At 31.7% G+C, this 21,537-nt stretch overlaps 3 protein-coding genes across 6 annotated transcripts; 2 read left to right on the plus strand and 1 right to left on the minus strand.

Moving 5' to 3' along the window:
- Positions 1–784: 784 nt before the first annotated feature.
- LOC101205411 (3,9-dihydroxypterocarpan 6A-monooxygenase) lies at positions 785–3,093 on the plus strand. Its single transcript, XM_004136694.3, has 3 exons — positions 785–1,366; positions 1,779–2,151; positions 2,334–3,093. Exons 1-3 carry the CDS (start codon positions 828–830, stop codon positions 2,946–2,948), a joined length of 1,527 nt encoding a protein of 508 aa, XP_004136742.1. The 5' UTR covers positions 785–827; the 3' UTR covers positions 2,949–3,093.
- A 1,123-nt stretch (positions 3,094–4,216) lies between these two features.
- Positions 4,217–7,008, minus strand: LOC101204523 (transcription factor bHLH130). The gene is made up of 7 exons (XM_031881764.1): positions 6,550–7,008; positions 6,018–6,472; positions 5,395–5,711; positions 5,123–5,293; positions 4,948–5,013; positions 4,794–4,862; positions 4,217–4,692 (listed from the first exon to the last, which is right to left on the minus strand). Exons 2-7 carry the CDS (start codon positions 6,421–6,423, stop codon positions 4,621–4,623), a joined length of 1,101 nt encoding a protein of 366 aa, XP_031737624.1. The 5' UTR covers positions 6,424–6,472; positions 6,550–7,008; the 3' UTR covers positions 4,217–4,620.
- Positions 7,009–10,595: 3,587 nt separating this feature from the next.
- On the plus strand, positions 10,596–14,506 carry LOC101204765 (OVARIAN TUMOR DOMAIN-containing deubiquitinating enzyme 4). 4 transcript variants are annotated; one of them, XM_011653807.2, is made up of 7 exons: positions 10,596–10,980; positions 11,837–11,945; positions 12,818–13,402; positions 13,522–13,643; positions 13,792–13,832; positions 13,939–14,037; positions 14,139–14,506. In XM_011653807.2, exons 3-7 carry the CDS (start codon positions 12,829–12,831, stop codon positions 14,311–14,313), a joined length of 1,011 nt encoding a protein of 336 aa, XP_011652109.1. In that variant the 5' UTR covers positions 10,596–10,980; positions 11,837–11,945; positions 12,818–12,828; the 3' UTR covers positions 14,314–14,506. The 4 variants fall into 4 exon arrangements, with proteins under 4 accessions (XP_011652109.1, XP_011652111.1, XP_031739408.1 ...); XM_031883548.1 differs by lacking the exon at positions 11,837–11,945 and having other exon boundaries at positions 10,599–10,980; positions 12,818–13,159; positions 13,310–13,402; XM_011653808.2 differs by lacking the exon at positions 10,596–10,980 and adding an exon at positions 11,077–11,325.
- Positions 14,507–21,537: the final 7,031 nt, after the last annotated feature.

Consider the following 21,537-nt stretch of genomic DNA (forward strand, 5'->3'; position numbering starts at 1 on the left):
ATTCGATTCGGTTTGATTTTCAAGTATTTTATAAACACCTCTAATATACATACATACGTGTGTATATTAAAGGTTATTTTCTAAAATTTCATTAATGTCCGTACAATAATTGGATTACTTAATAAATTGGAAGTCATTGCATGCATTAAGACAGTAATCAAGTGTTAATATATACAATAATCAAGTGTTAATTATATACAATAATCAAGTGTTAATATATACAATAATCATCAAGTGTTAATATATACAATATATGGGATATCAAAATACATCATCAAAATTGTTGGATAATTAATGAATAATAGTCACACTTGAATTTTTTGTATTGTTCTTTGTTTGTATGCTCAAATTTCCTTTTAAAAATTGGTGAAATTTTAAAATATTGGCTAAATTAATATTCATAATGGAATATAAATATTTTGTATATGCTTATCGTCATATTTAACTGCTCTATAATTGATTATATATAACTCGATAATTGGAGGGACCATAGTTTCAAAAAAAAAAATGGAAGGACCACGATATTAAATATATAATTAAAATCAAATATTGGCCTAAGTTTTATATTTGTTTATTTACTTTGGTCCATAACATTTAAATATTTTTAGTTTGATCCTTAAATAATATTATAGAAATGTGTTAGAAAAAAGTAATGGAAAAATGTCAACATCCATAAATATTTCGAAAAGATTGTAAAAATGAAGAAAAAACTATAAAAAAATCCAACTAAACTCCTAACTATTTTTCCAATCAAATATATATAACAACAAAACCATAATTATTTTCAACTTCATCGTTACACATGCAATTGTGTCAGCTTCGACCATATGGCTGATTTTTCAGACTACTTTCTTCTTCTCTCTCTCTTGTTAACCTCCTTCCTCTTCGTTCAACTTCTCTTCACTTGGCTCCGCCCTGACAAGCTTCGTCGTCCACCGAGCCCACCCTCCTTGCCAGTCATCGGCCACCTCCACCACCTTGGTCGAATCCCTCACCAAGCTCTTTACAAATTGTCATGTCAATATGGACCATTAATACATCTCTTCTTTGGCTCTAACCCTTGTGTTATTGTCTCTAATTCAGAAATGGCTAAACAATTCCTCAAAACTAATGAATCCTCCTTTTTGAACCGACCCATTAGACTCAACATAAACTATCTCACCTACGGCTCTAAGGACTTCACTTTTGCACCCTATGGACCCTATTGGAAGTTCTTGAAAAAATTGTGCATGACGGAGCTCCTCAGTAGTCGGACTCTCGATCTTTACAGTCCGATAAGGGATGAGGAAATGAGGTTGTTTGTGCAAAGGATTCATGAGCAAGCTATCGTAGGAGCCACGGTTGACGTTGGAGCTGAGCTTTCAAGGTTTGTTAAATCATTTCTCATGCACCCCAAGTTTTTAGCTTTAGATCAGGGTATATGTTTAAGAAAATCAACAATAATCGAAGACACTGGATAATAGAGAATTCACGTAAAAAAATTAACTTAATATCATATTACAAATCCAAACTTAAAGTTAGAGAATTTATATATAACACACCATTTTAAGTCTTAAAACGATACTCCGATATTATTGAAAGAATCAAATAACATGTTCATACTTGTATATACTAAATAAAGCGTCTCATGCTATTAGTATTATCCATGAGGAGATTATGTACTTTGATATGAAGTTTGAAAGTTAATAAACTTCGTTCTAATACTATTTTAAATCAACAAAAATTACTTCGAAAAAATTATAAATATATATGTTAATTAGCTTTATGCAATGAGAAAGGTTGATGAACAACGTAATATCGAGGATGGCATTGAGGAGAAGATGCTCGGAGGAGGACAATGGATCAGAAGAGGTCGGGAAGCTAGTGGGGGAGATGTGCGAGCTGGCCGGAGCACTTAACGTTGCGGATATGATTTGGTTTTGCAAGAGATTGGATCTGCAAGGATTTGGAAGCAGAGTAAGAAATGTGAGAAAGAGGTATGATATAATGATGGAGAAGATAATAAATGAGCATGAAGAGGAGAGGAAGAGAAAAAGGGAGGATGGTGAAGATGATGGAGTTAAGGATTTGCTTGACATTTTACTTGACATTTATGAAGATCAAACCTCAGAAATCAAACTCACAAGAGACAATATTAAGGCTTTTGTTATGGTAAGTCTATTTATTTAGTTATTCTTTATGGTTTTAAATAAAATTTTAGACTTTGATATATGCTTACAATTATCTTGATTAATACCATATTGATCACTGATCTAAATCTACCTAATTACTCCACTAATAAATAAAAAATGTCTAATTAATTACCAATTTGGCTTTACGTTCATCGCCTACAGAACATATTCGGCGCCGGAACTGAAACATCAGCAGCGGCCACAGAGTGGGCATTAGCAGAGCTAATCAACAACCCATCCGCCATGGCCAAAGCAACTCAAGAACTCCACTCCGTCACTGGAAATACCCGCCTCCTTCTCGAATCCGATCTCTTCAAACTCCCCTATCTTCAAGCCGTCGTCAAAGAAACCCTACGCCTCCACCCAACCGCGCCGCTCATCGTCCGGGAGGCGACCGAGTCATGCGCCGTCGCCGGCTACCACATTCCAGCCAAGACCCGCCTGCTTGTCAACGTTTGGGCCATAGCCCGCGATCCGGCCCGTTGGCCTGAACCGACCCAGTTCGAACCCGAACGGTTCCTGAACCGCCCGTCCGGTTCTGACCTACAAAGCTTTGATCTTATGCCATTTGGGAGTGGGCGCCGGAGCTGCCCTGGAGCCGCCATGGCTCTGATTGCGGTGCCGATGGTTCTCGGGAGGTTGATTCAGTGCTTTGAGTGGAGGGTTGATGGCGGCGGCGGCGTTGATATGGAAGAAGGGCCTGGAATTTCTCTCCGACGAGCTCATCCTTTGATTCTAATCCCTGTGCCTAAGCTTCCTCTTCTTCCTTCCATATAAAGTTTAAGTCGTTGATGTGGACGAACATATATAATTAATTATGGAATTCTATCTTCAACAGATAATTAAACCCAATAACAATGTGTAATCATAACATTAATTTCTATTCTCTGTTTCTTCTTATAAAAAATATAACTTAAAATCATATTCACAAGGGTTGTCTTCGATTCATACACCCAAAGGAATAGTCCTTCAAGCATTCGAAGCAACACTACATAGACTGATACTAACTTCCACAATCCTAACAATAGAAACCTAAAATATATATCATCATTAAGAATGTGTTCTCTGTAATTTTCCATTAATAACTTTGTTACAATTTTTTTATAAATAGATATTACTAATTTTTCAGTGTTAGATATAATAACTTAAGTTAAAATAGAATTACATTTATATGTTTGTGTGTTCTTATAAAGTTAAAATAATTTTTTAAGACCATATATTTTCTTTTTCTCTTGATTAATTATCAATTTCAAAGAAAATAACAATGTGAAGAAGTGGTTTTAATAAACTCAATCACATTATATTTTATGGAATACAAACACAACTGATAAAACTTTTTACATAATCACGTTTAACCATATAAAGTCAATCCCACACCCTAAATCTCTCACCAATATCCTTTTAGACTAGAAAAGTATTGGAAAAACAATTTTTTGTCCCTTGAGTTTTTCATTAAACGATGGATATGGTTCAACTATACCACATTCAAACTTAAAATATTTCTTATATATAGAATTCCAGAAAGTCTCAAAAGAATCTTGTGACAAGGTGGAACTTTTGTATCCAAACATCATTCCAAGTCATCCAAGATATAATGCTAAAATAATTTTTTAAAAAAAAAACTTACAAATATTTTACCTCGTTTGATCATTTTCCAACCACACAAATAAAATTTAATTAAAATGATCATCCAAGACAAGACATACATTGAACTCTTTCATATGCAATATGAGGGAAAAAAGTTTAGAACTTCACATTTCTTCTGCCTATAGAGAAAGTGGACAAAGTAAACTTAAAAAATTGACAGAAATAACGTAGTAGAATTTTCGTCTGAGAGAGCAACGTAAAGACAACCAATGAAGAGAAAAATAAAGTTAACTTTTAAAAATTAAAAACAAAATATTTAGCCATGAGAAAGGAAAAAATAAAGAGATAGGAAGGGGTAATGGAAGGTCTGTTTGTCCAATCAGACAAAAGGTAGAGAAACATATATCAATGATTGTTGTAGCAATAAAACCACCAATGAACACTTTGGAAAGAGTAGGTCAACTCCAATCAAATCCAACAACAAATAAATGTTCTTTCCTTATTTGGGAATTTAAGTTCAAAATAACTACAACCATTAACCATATGCTTTTTTATTAAATTAAAAAGAAAAATCCACCTCACTTTACAACAAACATATTTCATTCATTATTCCCAAACATATTTCCATTTCTCCCTCTTTTTTCCTTTTTACTTTCTTTTCCTATGCAACCTTTTTTAAAAACTTTGCTCTTGTTTCGAACTTCAAAATATCCTTTCTTCTCTACTGTTGTTATTCCTGACAAAACACATATCTATATATGTATGATAATAACAATAAGAAAAACACTACTTCCTTCTTCCTTTGATCTTATCTTCTTCTTCTATCATCATCTTATTGTTTCTGTACAGAAGCTTCTCATCGTCACATTATTTGATTTGATAACGGCTTCTGCATATTCACACACACGCAATTCGCTCGGTTGTCGCTTAACGTCTACCAAAAAAGAAAAAGAAAGTGCATGTTATAGCTCTTGTGAAACTTGTTTGATTTTAGAGAAAATGTATGTAGCTAGCTAATTCGGAATTTCATCGCACCTTGAACTGCTTCTGGAGCTCTTTGATGTAGTCGACCGCTAAGTCCAACATGTCTGCCGTGTTTGTTTGCTGTAAGAAGATGAACATAAATGAGCTTCGAAGTGAGATTTTGTATGTGGAAGGGAAGTATGTTTGTTTTTGTCTGTAAAAATACCTTGTCCATATTTGGTACAAGATCTTGTAGCTTCCTCATACGTTCGCTGATCCGAGTTCGTCGCACCTATACGAGTCAATTGATTCTATATATTAGTAACTTGCAGAGTAATTCAAAGATTTTCTAGCTGATGAATAATATGTGAAAGTCGATATAGCTCGATGACTTCTCTCACCCGTTCTGCAATGCTGCGTGGATGAGTTGCACAGCCTCGTTTTGCTCTAATTCTGCAAGGAACGGCGTCTTGGAGCTGTAACAACTTCTCAATGGAAGCAACATCGGATACGTTCTTGGGCAAGCTCAAATGGTGCGATAGCAAATGAACTCGGTTCCCGATCTCGCCATTCTAATTAACACCAAACTCCCTCAATGTTAACAACATATACAGAAAGGAAAGGAAATATACAACATGCTTACGATCATCTCAGCTAATCAATTGATTCATACCTGATGACCACTGGAGAACTTCTTATTGCTATCTGGATCACGCTTTATGCCAGGAAAAGTTTCCGAGAACTGAGACGATTCGTTCCAGGAAGCAAAGGGGAACCCGGATGGAGTAAAGAACTGAGTCTCTCCATTATTGCTATTTGAAAGCTTTTCATTCCCAACTACTTGTTCAGAGATCTGAGGAAACATCCCCAAAGAAGAAGGCACCAAAGAAGAGAAGCTAATTTGAGAGTTCAATCTGTTTGATGATGGACTAACAACTTCCACTCCATTGTTATTACCACTCAGCCTACTGAAACTTCCCCCACCATAGCCTACAATTACACTCAAACTCATCAAAATCTAACCATAAAATGCATTTCTACAAAGAACATAACTCAACAAACAATTCAGAGATATGAACATCAAATCACATCAACAAGAAGTAATTATAGAAAACTTCAAAATTCTAAATCCGTTTATTGGATCAGTTCGTCTATCAGATTAAACATGAAATGGGATGTAAAGTTCATAGGATACGTTGACTTATGCCATTAATGCAACTTAAAATTTCTCTAAAGTTATGCAAAAAAAAAAAGAAAAAAAAGTAGAAACAGAACAAGATGGGGAGACTCATTCACCATTTTGATTGAGTTGAGAGAGAACCCCAGCAGGAGAGCTACTCTGACGAACAAGATTGGAACCCAAAAAACCAAGTGAGCTACACATTGAGGAGGAAGAAGAAGAACAAGAAGAGGAGGAAGAAGAAGAAGAACAGTTAACGGCGGAGCTCAGCCGAGGATAATGCGGCGGCAGACCAGAAGAGTAGTTTCCGGCTACCGGAGATTCCGAATCATTACTATTACAACCGTCAGCGCGACTCCCAAATCTAGAAACCAACCGCTCCGATTCAGAGCCCTCGAAAGGATTCAAGCGCTTAGAATCAATCCCATGAGAGAAATCCGCAAACAAAGAACTTGGAGCGGAGCGAAATCGAAGCAACGCCGAATTGGGTTGCTGAAAACTCTGGTGGGTATTCGTACCCATGAATGAAAGAGAGCAAAAAAACTCCCCAAAATCACCCTTTTTCAGAACACTGTCAAAAAGGGTGAAGTTCAGAATAGTACAAGCTTTTTAAAAAGAAAAAGAAACGGAAAACCCTCAAAATCCGACCTGTGGAAAATGAAGAAAAATCCTCTGTCAATTTGAAGAACCAAGGAAATGGGTGATTTAATCAGCTTAATTTGTAAGCAGAGTGGAGATAAGATCTTATAGAAGAAGCCAGAAGAAGAAAAGGGATTAAAAACCCACAAAGGGCAGAAGGATAATGGAAACCAACCCACAAGAGAAATAACTAATCAGAGGGCATGGAAGTGAAAAGAGAGAGTAGATGAGAAGGGATTAGAAGAAAGAAGGAAAGAATTGAAGAATCAGAGGGTCAAAGAAGAAGGAGAATGGGGGATAAAAACGAAAAAGGAGAAGAGGAAAGGAAAGGGAAGGAAAGAAAAGAAAGGGAAAATAAGATGGGATTTGTGAATCAATCTTGTTTTGGAATGATAGAGAGAGAGAGAGAGAGAGATTGTACGGATTCTAGAGAGGGCAAATCGGGGATTCCCCACTCACGGCCTTTTGCCTTTACAGAAGACGCCATTGATTTCCTCTGTTTTTTCCTTTTCTTTAATCAATTGTAACGAAATCGAGACAAAGCTTGCTATTTTCGGGTGATGTTTTGGGAACAGTCACAGCTATGTTAACTTAGCGGAACCCATTTTCAGTATTATAAAGTAAAATAAATAGATAAAGTTTTTATTTTTCTTTTCCAAAAAAGAAATAAAAAAAAAAAGAAAAAAAAGCCCATGAAATTCTGTTCTGGAAAGTGGTAGGGACATGGACAAAGATACTCTACTTACAACAAGCTTTCTTTCTTCATTTCTTTTATACAATATAAGTTACAATCATAAATATATATATCAACTAGTTAAGTTAAGTTATAGTCGATCACTACATTACACAAAGTTACATTTATTAAAGTATAAATAAGTTGCATAAGATATCTATTACATCTTGTATGATAAATGATCTACCTAAACGTATGATATTTATTGATTTAAATAAAGTTATATATTATAGAGCGATGAGAGAGTGCAACTTCACATTTATTAAAATAGTTATTATAGTTAAAAGTAAACTATAGGATGGGATGGGATGGTAACAACAATCCAAAATTGAAAACTCAAATAGTATAATATTGATTGCAAAAAATATCAAAATATTTAGAAGGTTTTGTGTGTTTTTGATAGGTTTGAAAAGAAAGGATTTGTAGAAGTAATTAAGTTTGTAGTCCTTCAATTAGTAGGAATAGATGTTGTAATAATGTTACAAAAAGTCAAATTGAAATGAGCAGAGGTTAAAGATGGGAGATATGAGTGATGAGAATGGGGAAGAAGATGGGGGGGTGTTGTGTTTGCTTTCATGGATAAGGGCATCAGAATATCGGCTGGGGAAATGAATGAATACGTCACCGTTTTGCACCGGATCCATGCTGCATCTGATTCCTTTCTCGTGAATTTAATTTTATGTATATATTTTTGTGTGTGAGCACAGCAGCCGTCTTTTATAAAAAGCCAAAACCCTTTGCTCAACAACTTTTATTTATTTTTTATTTTTTATTTTTATATATAAGCCTCAGGCTCCACATCTCCCAATCAATATCTCTTCTCCTCAAAAATACAACTTTATCCTTACCTTCTTTCCTAAGTTTTCTTTTTCCCATATTTATATTCTTCTTTTTCTCGTTTCTTCTCCTATTATTCAAATCCAACTCTAAACTATCAAATCATCAAATTTAGGATGGCTTCTTCAAATTTGCCAAATCTCGAGTAAACATGTTTTGTCCGTCTTCGCTCAAATGAGTGTAGAGTTTAGGATTCATTTCATAATACCCTTTATTTTAAATTGAAATTGATGAGGTTTTTAAAAATGAAATGTAGTGTGTTATTCTCGGTTTTCAAAAAGGAAAACAATATGTTTCATCTTTAGCGGCAAAATCAAATTGAGCTTCACTACTCAAAAGCATCTACGATTTGGATGTCGGCTTCACCATTCTAAAGAATAAAAACTCTCATTTAAAACATAGAATACATCATTACTTTCATTTAATTTTATCCTTTTTTTTGTATAAATAATAAAATTAAATATAACAAAATTTTAGATTTTATTAATAATAACTTTTATGTTTATATGAATTTTTTTCCATATTTTAGTTTAGTTTGTTACATAATATCAATTTTTTTTATTAATTACTAATAGAAAGTTGACTTGATTAATGAATAACTCAAAATCTGGTACTGTTTTTTCATTAAATTTTAAATGGTTGAGTTTGAAAATTCAAAAAAAATAAATGCAATATACCCATACATACATATATGTATGAAAATGCTCACCAATATGTCATAGTGAAAAAGAGGAAATGCTTTATCATGAAATGTCTCATTCAAACGCCAACAAAATGGAGAAGAAATCTCATTCTTCCCCTTCTCTTTTTTCCCTTTTTTTTCTCTTCACCTTTTTCTCCCTTTCTTCCATTCAATATGATGTAGAAAGAAAAAAAAAAAAAAAGAATTTTCTTAGCACTATAATTGTTCATAATTATTTTTTTAAAATCTTTTAGAACAAAAAAAAATATATGATTAGAATATGATGAGATTTTGGAATAGAATATGATCGCACTCTTCCTTAAAAATGAAAGTAAAAAAGAGAATATGGATTAGGCATTTTGTTTCTTTTGGGATTCTAAAACAATCCATTTAGAATCCATTTTTTAAGTTCTTTAATTTCCACTCATTTTACATCCCTTTTTGTTTTCTATATATTTTCTAAATTTACTTTCTAACTTTTAACCATCGAAAATGAACCTTTTTTTAAAAAAATAAAGTTTATGTAATTTAATTTAGTTTTTAGCGCAAATGATTGGGTTTAATAATTAATACGCAGTTGACATGCATACAACCCTATAACTTAATTAAAACAAAGTTTATTTGCTAATCCACATGGACTACGTTTAATTCTATTATTCTCTCTACCAATTTCATATAGTTTCTTTTTTTCTAGAAGAAGGACTAATATTAAGATTAATCGTAATTTTCGCTAATAAATTTAATCTAGATGATTGTGTATCTTTATTAAAAAAAAAGCTATGAGTGATATTTAAAATTAAAATTAAACTATATGAAATAAGTAATAAATATAAAATTGACTCATCACAACGATGGAAGTAAATGACGTATGAGATATGAAAAAAATGTGAAATTGGGTTCAATAGTCAATATGTTAAAGGTGATGACTGAAGATGGCGTTACACATAAAGCCAAACAAACTTTATCTTAACAACGGAAGAAGTCATAAATGAGGAGAGGGTGTTTATGTAATAATAAAAAGAAAATCTAACTAACCCATTTGTAATTTATATATATATGTGTGTATATATGATAATGAAGATGGGGATTGAAGATTTTTATTTTATTTTGACATATTTTTTGAGAAGTGGTCCTTTCCCTCTGATGCCTGTGATCAAAAAAGTGAAAGTAGACTTTGAGAGAGAACACATAGTTTATTCAAAATAAGAAATATAATTATAAAAGAAATAGAGAGTTGATTTATTTTATTTAGAGAACTTCCAAATAAAGTAAGGTTCCATTATTTTATGTGGAGAGAAATATGTACACGTGAGACTCCCATTTACTTCACCACCTTTCCTTTATATTTTTACTATATATATTTTATATATATTTGGTGGTCCTTTTTTATTACATCTTTAATTAGCCTTATCTTTTACTCCTCGATTCCAAAATAAAGTGTGATGTTATTAAATTTTTGTTGACATTTTTTTATTGTTTGTATGGATATGACGTCAATATCAAAGGAAAATTTATATTTTTAATATATTGTAACAATTTTAAGAAATATATCACAAGAAATCACTAATGTAAATATTATTCTATAAATCAAATTTAAGTTATTTCTTGAAGTATAATGGAAGAAGGAAACAAGAATGTTGTAATTTGAAGGTATCATATTCATATATAATAGTTTTGCGCAAAAGGCCTAAAAAAGCCCAAAAGGCCTAAGAGCCCAAACGGCCATTCATTATTGCATTGCCCAAAGGCCGAAGGAAAACAAATTCTTCTTCTACAACTTACTTTTTTGCGATCTTCTCTGTGGCTTGTTCGAGAGTTTGTTATGGAGTGTAAGATCACAAAATAATATTAAAGTTTCATTTATAATACTTAAATGGAAATTAGTCACTTGTAATCTCCAATTGTTGTAATTGAATTTCGATTTGGGGGAAAAAAAAGTGTGGTTCTGGACGGTGCCCAAATGTTCTTGTTTCATCTTTGGACTTCAAGCACCTCCTTGATGAAGTTACGAACTGAAACAATGGTAAATTCAGAAGCAACTTCTTCAACACAAATCCAAGAAGACAATATGGGCATTGCCCTTTTCTACTCTCCAACCAATTTCCGCTACTTAAAACCCTAAATCTCAACGTGGCTCTGTCGTCTCTGTGTTCTTGCCTCAAAATTAATCTCAAAGTTATCCTTTCAGGTATTCTTTCCTTTAACCCCATTTCTTGAATCTTATGCCATGTTTTCGGTTTCCTTCTTCCTCTTCTTTCTTTCTTTCTTTCTTTCTTTCTTTCTTTCTTTCACGTGCTTTTCGGTTTTTCTTCCTATTTTTAAATCTCCTTCCTTTGTTTCTCCCTTCTTTGATTTGATCGTATTCTTTGCTTCTGTTCATCTTTCGCCCTTTGATTTCGTTTTTTTTTCGAATAAAATAAAATAATCGGGTTTTGTGATTCGATTTGTTTATCGAGTTTGTTCTTAGTTCTTTCATAAACTTTGTGTTCAGAGTTTGCTGATTCTTGGTTTTGCCATTTTTCTTTAGTCTGTGGTAATGGGGTCTCTTACTATCTCTTTTATTGTTGTTTCTCTTTTTCCTCCTTTCATTCCTTGTTAATTTTCTTTTGGGTTTGTGCATTTATACCCGCTTGCTGGAACTTTGGTTTGTATTTCGTAAATTGTAACATTATGCAAATACGTAATGCCAAAAATGTTTTTTTTTTTTTTTTTTGAATAATTGGAGCTGAACTTTAATTCTTAGTCATTGGATATTTGAGGTTTTATGAGCTGTGGTAGGTTGAAAATTGAAGTCATATTCTATAGGGTTGTTTATTATAATTTTGATTTTCATGGATAATAAAATTGTTTAGTATGTTGATCAAATCATTATTAAATGTAATGCTTGAACCAATTACAGTGTTATTTTCAAGATTGAAAATTGAAGGGGAGACAATGACTGATATGGAACACATTGTGTATTAGTTTTTTTTAGTGAAACAAGTAATTTGCCTGTTAAAGACTTCTAAGAAAAGGCTTATACCTGCTAAGAATGTATTCTACAGATACTAATAACTGTAAGGCGAATTGGGTTGTGCTACATATTGACAACATCAAAATTTTCAGCTTAATTGGACTATGAAGCCTAACCCTATCTTTGAAATACATGAAATGGTAGGTTGTCATTTTTTTTTCTTTTTCCTGAACAACACTACTGTTAAACGGCTTTCTGTTTTTGGAAATTTTCTCAATTTAGGCCTCGATTGTTAACCATTTGGATGGTTGTACTTTGTTTTTTGTTTTCGGATTTTGGAAATCACGCTTATAAGTTATAAACTCTACTTCTATCTATAAGTTCTCATACTAGTAGGGTAAGAGAACCAAGTAGCCTAGGTAGAGCCTTCCTCTTCCTATTTTTCGGTCTATCATTAGCTTCTTCCGACTTCTGTATACTTGTAAATGCTTCTCTACTTATTAGATTACCTCGTTGAGTTGAGACCAAGTAAGAACTTGAATATCTGCTCCTCTGCTATTTTAGAACTTAAGTAAATACCTTACTTTGATAGCTAACAATTTCCTCATGTATCTCATTCATTAGATTTATTTTCCCATTCGAGGAGAGAAATTGAAATCCATACAGCTTAGAATATTTAAAGGATTTCTATATAACTCCTCTTGTTATTATATATAATGTAAATATGCAATTAGTATACATCCTATAACAAGATGATAATGAAATGTATTGAACACTACTCGAAATGGTTTGCTTTTAGTACATAACCATACATTTTTTTTAACCAACGGAACCGTTCTTCAAAAAGAAAAATGTAGCTGAATGAATATGAATGTTGGATGATATAAGATGGTTGAATTAGTTATTTGTTGTGGAAGATCACTTTTGCATGGTCTGCATGGATGGTCATCTGTTTTGTTCTTTTCTTTGTCACCCTTTCTGTTTAATTTTAATTGGTCCAGTTCAATTAAATTGTTTGTAATTGTACCAATGTAATGCTTTCAATTGTTGATTTGTTCTGTTAATTCCTCAGGCTGCTCCACCATGAGTATTGGTTCAATTAGTATTTGTACAAGGAATGCTGTTCCTCTGAACTTACGCACACAGATGGGCAGCAACATCTGTACAGTGCTATCCCGGAGAACATCGACTTCATGCTGTTCCTATGGAATTTCAAGACCAAAGTATGCCGATCAATCCGTTACCACAATATCGTCTTGTTCACCAAATACTAGCCAAAGATTTCAGGCCGGAGGCTGTCTCAGTACTTGCTTCTCCAGACGGTCAATTGACTTTCAAGCTTTTACCGTTAAAGATTTGATCACCGATGGAGGATCACGTGGTAGAGACGTTGAAATTTCACTGGCATGTAAAGGTATGAATGTGAAGCTCTCAATCCCCAATGATGGGACATTTAGCAAAATCAAATATAACATGCGATGGCCAGAAAGATGGGCATCTGCTGGCTTAGTTTTTGGGTGGGTGGTTTGTTATTCAACTTCTGAACCAGTCCATGCTGAAGCAGCTTATGAAAAAGATGATAATGAAGAAAACTCTGATTCATCTCATGTCAAACTCTCTCATGGAAAAAAGGTTTACACCGACTATTCTGTTATCGGTGAGCATCTCAGTCTTCCTCTCCTTGTTTTGCGTTGCATGATCAATTGTTGCCATTGAAGTACCATTGGATTAAAGGGGAAATTGTGGTAATGTAAGCAACCTGTTTGTTCTGGACAGGAATTCCTGGAGATGGAAGATGTTTGTTCCGCTCAGTCGCTCATGGTGCTTGTTTGAGATCTGGGAAACCAGCTCCAAGTGAGAGCCTTCAGAGAGATTTGGCAGACGAATTGCGGTCCAACGTACGTTTTGTTTGTTTTTAAGAGAATACCATGGTTACACTTCCACACACCCTACTATACTAATCTAGATTCCATCTTTCGTTTCAATTTCTTTGCAAATTTGTATATGGATGCTCGGAACGATGAATCACACAAACACATCTTTCAGGTTGCAGATGAGTTCATCAAGAGACGTGAGGAAACAGAATGGTTAATCTCCCTCCCTTTCTCTAGTCTCTCACACAAAATGAGTTTCACATCAATGACTTTACCTGTGTATTTGAAATTGGGTTTTGCTACTTGTGTTGTTTAACAGGTTTGTTGAAGGCGATTTCGATACGTACATGTCCAATATGCGAAACCCACACGTGTGGGGAGGGGAGCCGGAGTTATTCATGGCTTCACATGTTCTTCAGTAAGTTATTTATTTCTCTATCAATCTCTGTGTTGTGTACTGCCTACTACATATCAGTGATTTGTTTATGACGAAGAGTGTTATTGTTGCTGCTGCTGCAGGGCACCTATCATAGTGTACATGTACGATAAAGATTCTGGTGGGTTGATTTCCATTGCTGAATATGGCGATGAATATGGCAAAGAAAATCCAATCAGAGTTCTGTACCATGGTTTTGGCCATTACGATGCTTTGCAAATTCCTGCTAATCAAGGAGTAGGTAGATCTAAACTTTAGTCTTCTAAATTAATTATTTCTCAATCAAATTACATTCTCTTTTATTATATATAATAAATTTCTCTCCATCCCACTTAGAATTCGCTCTATATTCAATGTTAGTGGAAAATAGCTTTTAGTTTTTAGTTTTTTGAAAAGTTGACTTAGTAAGTATTACTCTTACTACGAGTTTAGTTGTTTCATTATCTCATTATCTACTCTCCGAAGTCGAATACGGAAAACTAAAAAAATTGGTTTAGATTTGGCTAAAAATTCATACCTTTTGTTTGGAAAGTAAACGTTACGAGAAAATAAATACAATTTTAGCCAAATGTCATTAGTGACTTGTTAGATCATTAATATTAGTTTAAAGTGTTCATGGATTGAGTTGGATTTAGATATTGATCAAATCCAACTGTTAATAATGAACTCATTCATACCCGACTATCAAATATTTAGGTTGAATATTCATGTCTTATTGAATTGAGTTGGGTAACTCACATGGAAAAAGTGAAATTATAAATAACATTCAATCAAATATTTACCCTTCATACAAATTAAGTGGAATAAATAATTTGTCAGACTTGTCACATTGAAAAAGAAATTATAAAATTATAGTAAATTTACTGTAAGAAAAATAAATATTTAGTTCAAATACTATTTTTAGTCCATAGTTATTTAAATTTAGTTTTAAATGGCAAAACTATATTCTCCCTACTTTTAATTAATCTTAAATTCATTTCCTACTAATTTATTGTTAAATTTCTCAAAAACTTTATTATTATCCATTATCATTTTTATTACAAATTTTAAAAATATATTAACATTGTACTAAAATTATTATTATTAAATCAATTTTAACTTGAATGTACTAAAATACTCTCTTAATAATATTGGAAGGTAATATTGTAATAGTTATACAAGTGTATGTAAGATTAGATAATGGGAATGTTATAGGATGATTAGAGAGAGGTTGAAGGTAAGGGTAAGGGTAGTGAATAGCATAATCCCAAACCATATCTTAGGGCAGATAGACTGAACCCATGTAGTTGACATAAACACCACAATTGATTTTCCACTCCAAAAATAATAAAAGAAGAAAAAAGAAGAAGAAGAGAGTATAGGTAGAGGTAATTAGGAAAAAAGTAAGAGACATAGACAAAGACAGAGAGATAGGAGTATGTATAGTGAGAGTAGACAACTTTGGCAGATCAACACATTTTGCTTACACCTTCTCTAACATCTTCCTATCTCTTTTGGACCCACTTTCTTTCTTTCTTTTCTTTTTCTTTTTCTTTTTATTTCTTTCTCTCTTCATTTTTTCTCAATTTTGTGCTTTGGGATTCCCTTATTAACTGCTTAATTAACTCTTTAATGCTTTCCATTTCAATTAAGTAGTGTCCATAAGCTTAATTTTCAAAAACAAAAACAAAATAGCTATCGATTCGAACCTTGAACAACTATTCATACCTCAACAAAGGGAAGGTTTGTACTTTTCTTTTCTTCTTTTAAAATATGGAACATTAAAAATGTGGTGAAGTATATGAAATATAGTGATAAGGGAATTAAATAGACACATTTTCAAAGTTTTAGGCATAGGAACTAAATATATATATATATATATATATATATATATACAACACTCGAAAATATATAATTATTCTTAAGCCATGATGAATTATTGATGTTATTTGAACTATGCTTGTTTTTTAAGTTTAGTCTACTTATGTACATCCATCGTCGGGAACCTTTTTAATTGTTCTATAATTTTTTTAAGAAAGAAAATTACAAAATTAGTCCTTAATTTTTTAAATATAAAGATTTGTTAGATATTTTTTTAAAGATTGAGGGGAGGACAAATATATATATATATATATATGGAATTTGGGAGTAAACTATAATATAGGAAAAAAACAAGATGGGGCCTACCACCTACTTTAGTCTAATCAGGGCTTACGTCTTCAGCTATGGGCCCATTGCAAGTGGCCCTCCAACATATCGGCCCACCACCTCACTCCACTTGTCCCCTCCCCCGGGCCCTTTTTCTTCTTCTTCTTTTATTTTCATTATTTCTTTATTTGTTTTTTTATTATTAAATATGCCTCCCAACAATATTTTATGGAAAAAAGAGACATTTTTAAAAATAACAATAAAGCAATGAATATATGAAATATAATAAGGTTTTAGATTATATTAATGATATTCACTAACAAATAACTATAGAAAAAAGAAAAAGGAAAGAGTGAAAATTGATTGGGAAAGAAAAAAAGGGAAGAAATGGAGTGGGGCCAAAAAGTAGAAGAGGGGGCCATAGGATTGAAAATGAGAGTTAGGGCCATTGGAGGGTCCCTAACCCTAAGCAATTGGGAGAAGTACCTTTAGAATGGGCTAATGGGCCTCAAAACGACGACATTTCATTATTGATTTCTAAACAAAAGTCTTTGTGTTTTGTTTGGCACCTGCTTTTCCATATCCTCACAAAATACATACCTAACCTAACCAAAATTTTAAAAATTTTAAAAATTATAAAACACTCCATCTTAATTTTCCGTACACTATTTTTTTCCCTTTATAAACTATTTTCCTTTTTCTTTTTTATTATACTCCAATCAAACTTCAATTTAAACTTTTACCTAAAATTAAAATTTCTTTACTATTCTCACCTATACTCCTTCTAAACCTAAACATTCATTCAATTGAAATTGAAATTCTAAGCTTAGAAAACAAAATAATCTTTATAATATTATTAAGTGGTTTTCAAAGTTATTGTTGTATGATTATCGAATTTAAGATTCATAAATTACGAAAGTTTGATCTTTCATTCTCATATTTATTGTACTAAAAACGATGTACAATCATTTAATTAAAATTGAAGAGAATAATGTAATGATGTAGAAGAATATCGTTGTATAGAGAGTTTTTTTACGTTATTGAATGTTTTTGTATGTTAAAGAATATAAATTATTGTTATCATTAAATTCTTTAAACCAAAAGCAAATGAGTATCACTTTCCAATATTAGTAGTCCAAAAACTTAATGATAATTTTCACAAACTATCTTCAATCACAAATCACTTTATGCTATTTACTATTTAGCGTGGACTTTTCCTCACCCGCAAAACAATCAACACTTCTAATATATTGAATGATACACCCAAAGCTTAAAAACTCACATTTTTAATAATTGAAAACAAAAAACTTTTCAAGTGAGACAATATGAATAAATTTTCATGAATCTCATCACAAAAACAAAAAGAAATAATGAAGCCATGGTAACAACAACGTATACTTAATATGTAAAGAAAAATCATTGAAGAGATGAAAGAGGGTTTTATGTATTTTTAGAAAAATGCAAAACCGTAATGAAAATTGATTGATAGAACAAAGTAACTTTTTTAAATTTTGTAATATAGAAGGAAAAAAAAAAGCATTGAATTGGAAAAAATAATATGGTTGAGAAAATTGAAAGAAGAGATGAAAAGAAATTATATATATATTATATGGTTTGATATTATTAATTGGTGAAATTGATTGGAGTGTTATTTTATTTTATTTTTTGAATTATAATTTTGAAATATTGGGTGGGAGCCAGTTGAAATCATGTCTCCAGCTCATTTGATAGTGCTCTCCCATCCCACACTATCTCATATCCCTTTCAACTTCTCCATCAATTAAATTAATATATACACATACATGACATTTCATTATTTCTTCATTTATAAGTCTTTTGTATCTATTCTTATTTTCTTTTACGTCATAATTACCTACATTTACATTTTCTATCTCACTAACTATGTCATGTACATTATATTAGGATGATAAAAGGTATATCTAATTCAACTTTTTAAATTGGAATTATCTAATTCAGTTACATTGGATTAAACTGTTGTTAGCAAAAAGAATTAAATTAAATTATTATCGAATTGAAAATGCATAGGATAAAATTAAAAAAAAAAAAGAGTTGAGAAAATGGTCCTTTAGAAATTATTTAGAACTTTTTAGGTTGTTTCCTAAAATGATTTGATGGGCAGTAACGACTTTTCCATCATTTATTTGTCAAGGTATGAAAAGCCTAATTTTATAATTGTAATATCCATAAGGTACAATGTCTTCAAAAACACATTACAATTGTATATAATAAGTTTGCATCTTACATATATAATATGCAAAATGATTGGAATAATGATCTCAACCAAAAGAGATAAAGAATGAAAAAAAGATAAAACTCCTTAATTAGTCCTAGTCTATATAAAACAAGAACACTAACGGTTCATAAGAGTATACAACATGTTCTTCACAATCCATAAAGCTTTAACGAAGATTTTTGTAGCATAAAATTCACGTATATAGATGATTAAATGAGGTAAACATCAAAGTTTAAGACATTAAACAAAGAAAATGGGGAATTTAATGGAAACAAAAGCATAAGACAGGTAAGATGGGTAGTTGACAAAAGAGAAGCACTCTAACATCAAATTCAATCCCAAAAAATTGGTTTTGATTATCAATCAATCAATATATATAACAAACACACTCCATTTTGATTTGACTTCTTGGTCTTTTGGGCCTAAAATTTTAATCTATATATTTAACTAACTCTACATCACTAATTTCTATGTCTAATCTTATTAATTTCCTAATTTATAATCTCTAATAATAAAACTATGTCATCTTTATTCATGGAGATATGTTTAAGAGTGACCGTGGGATATATGAAAAAGGATAAAACATATTGTTTAATTAAAAGAATTAGATACCCATGTAGGTCTAAGAGAGTATTTGTATGCATATTAGAGATTACCTAGGGACATCCAAGAGTAGATATTCATAGCTTTTTTTTTTTCGATTTGAATTTATCTTCGTAGAAATAAAAAAGTAGTCGTTACTATATAATATAAAATAAAACAAAACAAATTTAAATGTCATTCATCATTTCAATTAAATATAAAGGGTTTTAATCATGATAACAATAAGAATTTAATGTGGGCCAAATTTGATAGAAAATGAAATGAAAAGAGTTTAGTTTCAACAAAGTGGGCCAAATTATATGGTGTTTATTATTGTAGCATGAAATTTAATTAATTTAATAATCAAGGACAGATCAATTAATAATAATAAGAATAACATAGCTATTATCTCTACTTTCAACTACTATGTTTTATTCAATCATGAAACAATTATTTTTAGCACGAAAGTATGGTTATGAGATTAAATTATTAGTTCATGAAGTACAAATAATAACATAGTTAAGGGTTTTTGACATCTAAATTAGCACTTTAACGTATGAGCTTTAGTACGAAAATTCTTAAATTTAGTCCATTCTCGAGTTGATTTTGATAATTTAATTTCTATGTAAGCAAATAGGAGATGAGAATTGAGATTTTACCTAAAATCCTAAAGTTTAAAACTAAATTGAAAATTTTCTCAAAATTAATTGATAAAAGAACAAAATTAATATATGAACAGATACTGGTTGGTATTTGTATAAGAAAGTGATGTATTTTTTGACTCATTTATTATGTTAAAGATTGAGAAGAAAAATGATGAGGTGGGGAGATAGTAAGATCCAATTAAAGAAGAGTATTGTGTTATTAATGAAATAAGCTTGATTAATTATGGGACAAAAATGTTAGATAATGACTCTTTTTGCCTAAAACCATTTCTCTGACATCTCCCTTTTTGTGTGGGGCTCACATGTCAGAACTCTACTCTTTCCCCTGTCATACACGTGTCCCTGGCCCACGCACGTGCCTCCTTCCAATGGGCCTTCTCCACGTTGCACTTTACATAATTTAATACTCCCTAGTCCTTCCCCCAAGTTGTCTATTTCATTTTCCATGCTGATGGCTATGGCTATGGCTATGGCTAAGCCTATTTGCTTTTGTTCGCCTCCATGCAAATTGGTTTCCTTTTATCTTAGTTAACATCTAACTTTTTATTTTATCATAGTTATGATAGTTATGATGTGAAAACGATATATTATAAGTTTGATTAATTATAAAATGTTACGTTCAATTGTGAAGCTAAACTATGCTATGAAGTACGTATGATTAAGAAAAGTAAAATTGCACGGTTTGTAGCAGAGAATGGTGAATAGCGGAGTATTTATGTATACTACTGTATCTTTTCAATGTTGTTGTTGAAGGAACTCAAGCTAGATGTGTGAGATCCACAATTTTGTCATAAAGCAAATTTCATGGCGCATTGCGATGTTAGAGAATGTATAGTGTATGAGATTACGACGTGTTATAAAAGCCTTACTTTATGAGGTGTGTTTTGAAAAAATACTTTAGGATTTTTGTGCGTGCAATTGTGACATTTTGGTGAGATTATTGAGAGTTCAATCTTTTATTATAAATTGTAACCTAAGCTACTAGATTGTGTTATTTGAAAATCAACATGTAGCTAACGTCTGAATTCGTAATGGTATGAGTATCAGTGTTATTTAAATGTTGTTTCAGATGAACTAGCATTACCAATTTCGTTTTCTCTCTCGATCTTTTTATTATTTGATGTGGTGATCGATTTACTAATTTGAATATTTTGTTGCAAAAAGGAGAAGGTAGTTTTATATACTATATTGAGCATTAATATCATGATTATGCTGTATCATGGAACATCTATTATTTTCTCCCTACATGTTATTTACATCAAAGTCTTTTGTTTTTCTTAATTATAACTTGGATAGTTAGAGAGTTTAGTAATCTTGGTAACCATATTTGACCATGTAAAGTACCTACTACTACCTAAAATGTCATATATGTCTATCATTGAACTTTAACGGACTCAAGAGGTTAATTGATGACAACAATATATAAGCATAGTTCAAGTGGCACATATATAATCTAAAGTATGAACTATTGACCAAAAGAAAAAAGGTTCAAATCTCCGATCATACGTTGTCGAACTTAAAAAAAGAACACTTATCTTCTATATATATGTGTGTGCTACATGTTTCAAATTATTTCATTTGACTAATTGATAATGATTAAGTCATCGAATGTTTAAAAAGTTGAAAGGAACCAATTCACATTCATGGCTATATTTTCTCGTCCCATCATTTTAATATCTCCTTATAAGCCAAAATTTCAATCAATTAGTTTAATTTTAATAAAACAAATTAAAAAGGGAACCTAATGTAGGTTTCACATCATTATAGCTTTATCAACCATGTAAACCATCCCTACCTAGACATTTATTTGAGTTATCTGCACACTTCTTTTATATTCTTTCAATCGAAACAAAA

The sequence above is a fragment of the Cucumis sativus genome, chromosome 3 (genome assembly GCF_000004075.3).
Source record: "Cucumis sativus cultivar 9930 chromosome 3, Cucumber_9930_V3, whole genome shotgun sequence".
Taxonomy (NCBI): domain Eukaryota; kingdom Viridiplantae; phylum Streptophyta; class Magnoliopsida; order Cucurbitales; family Cucurbitaceae; genus Cucumis; species Cucumis sativus.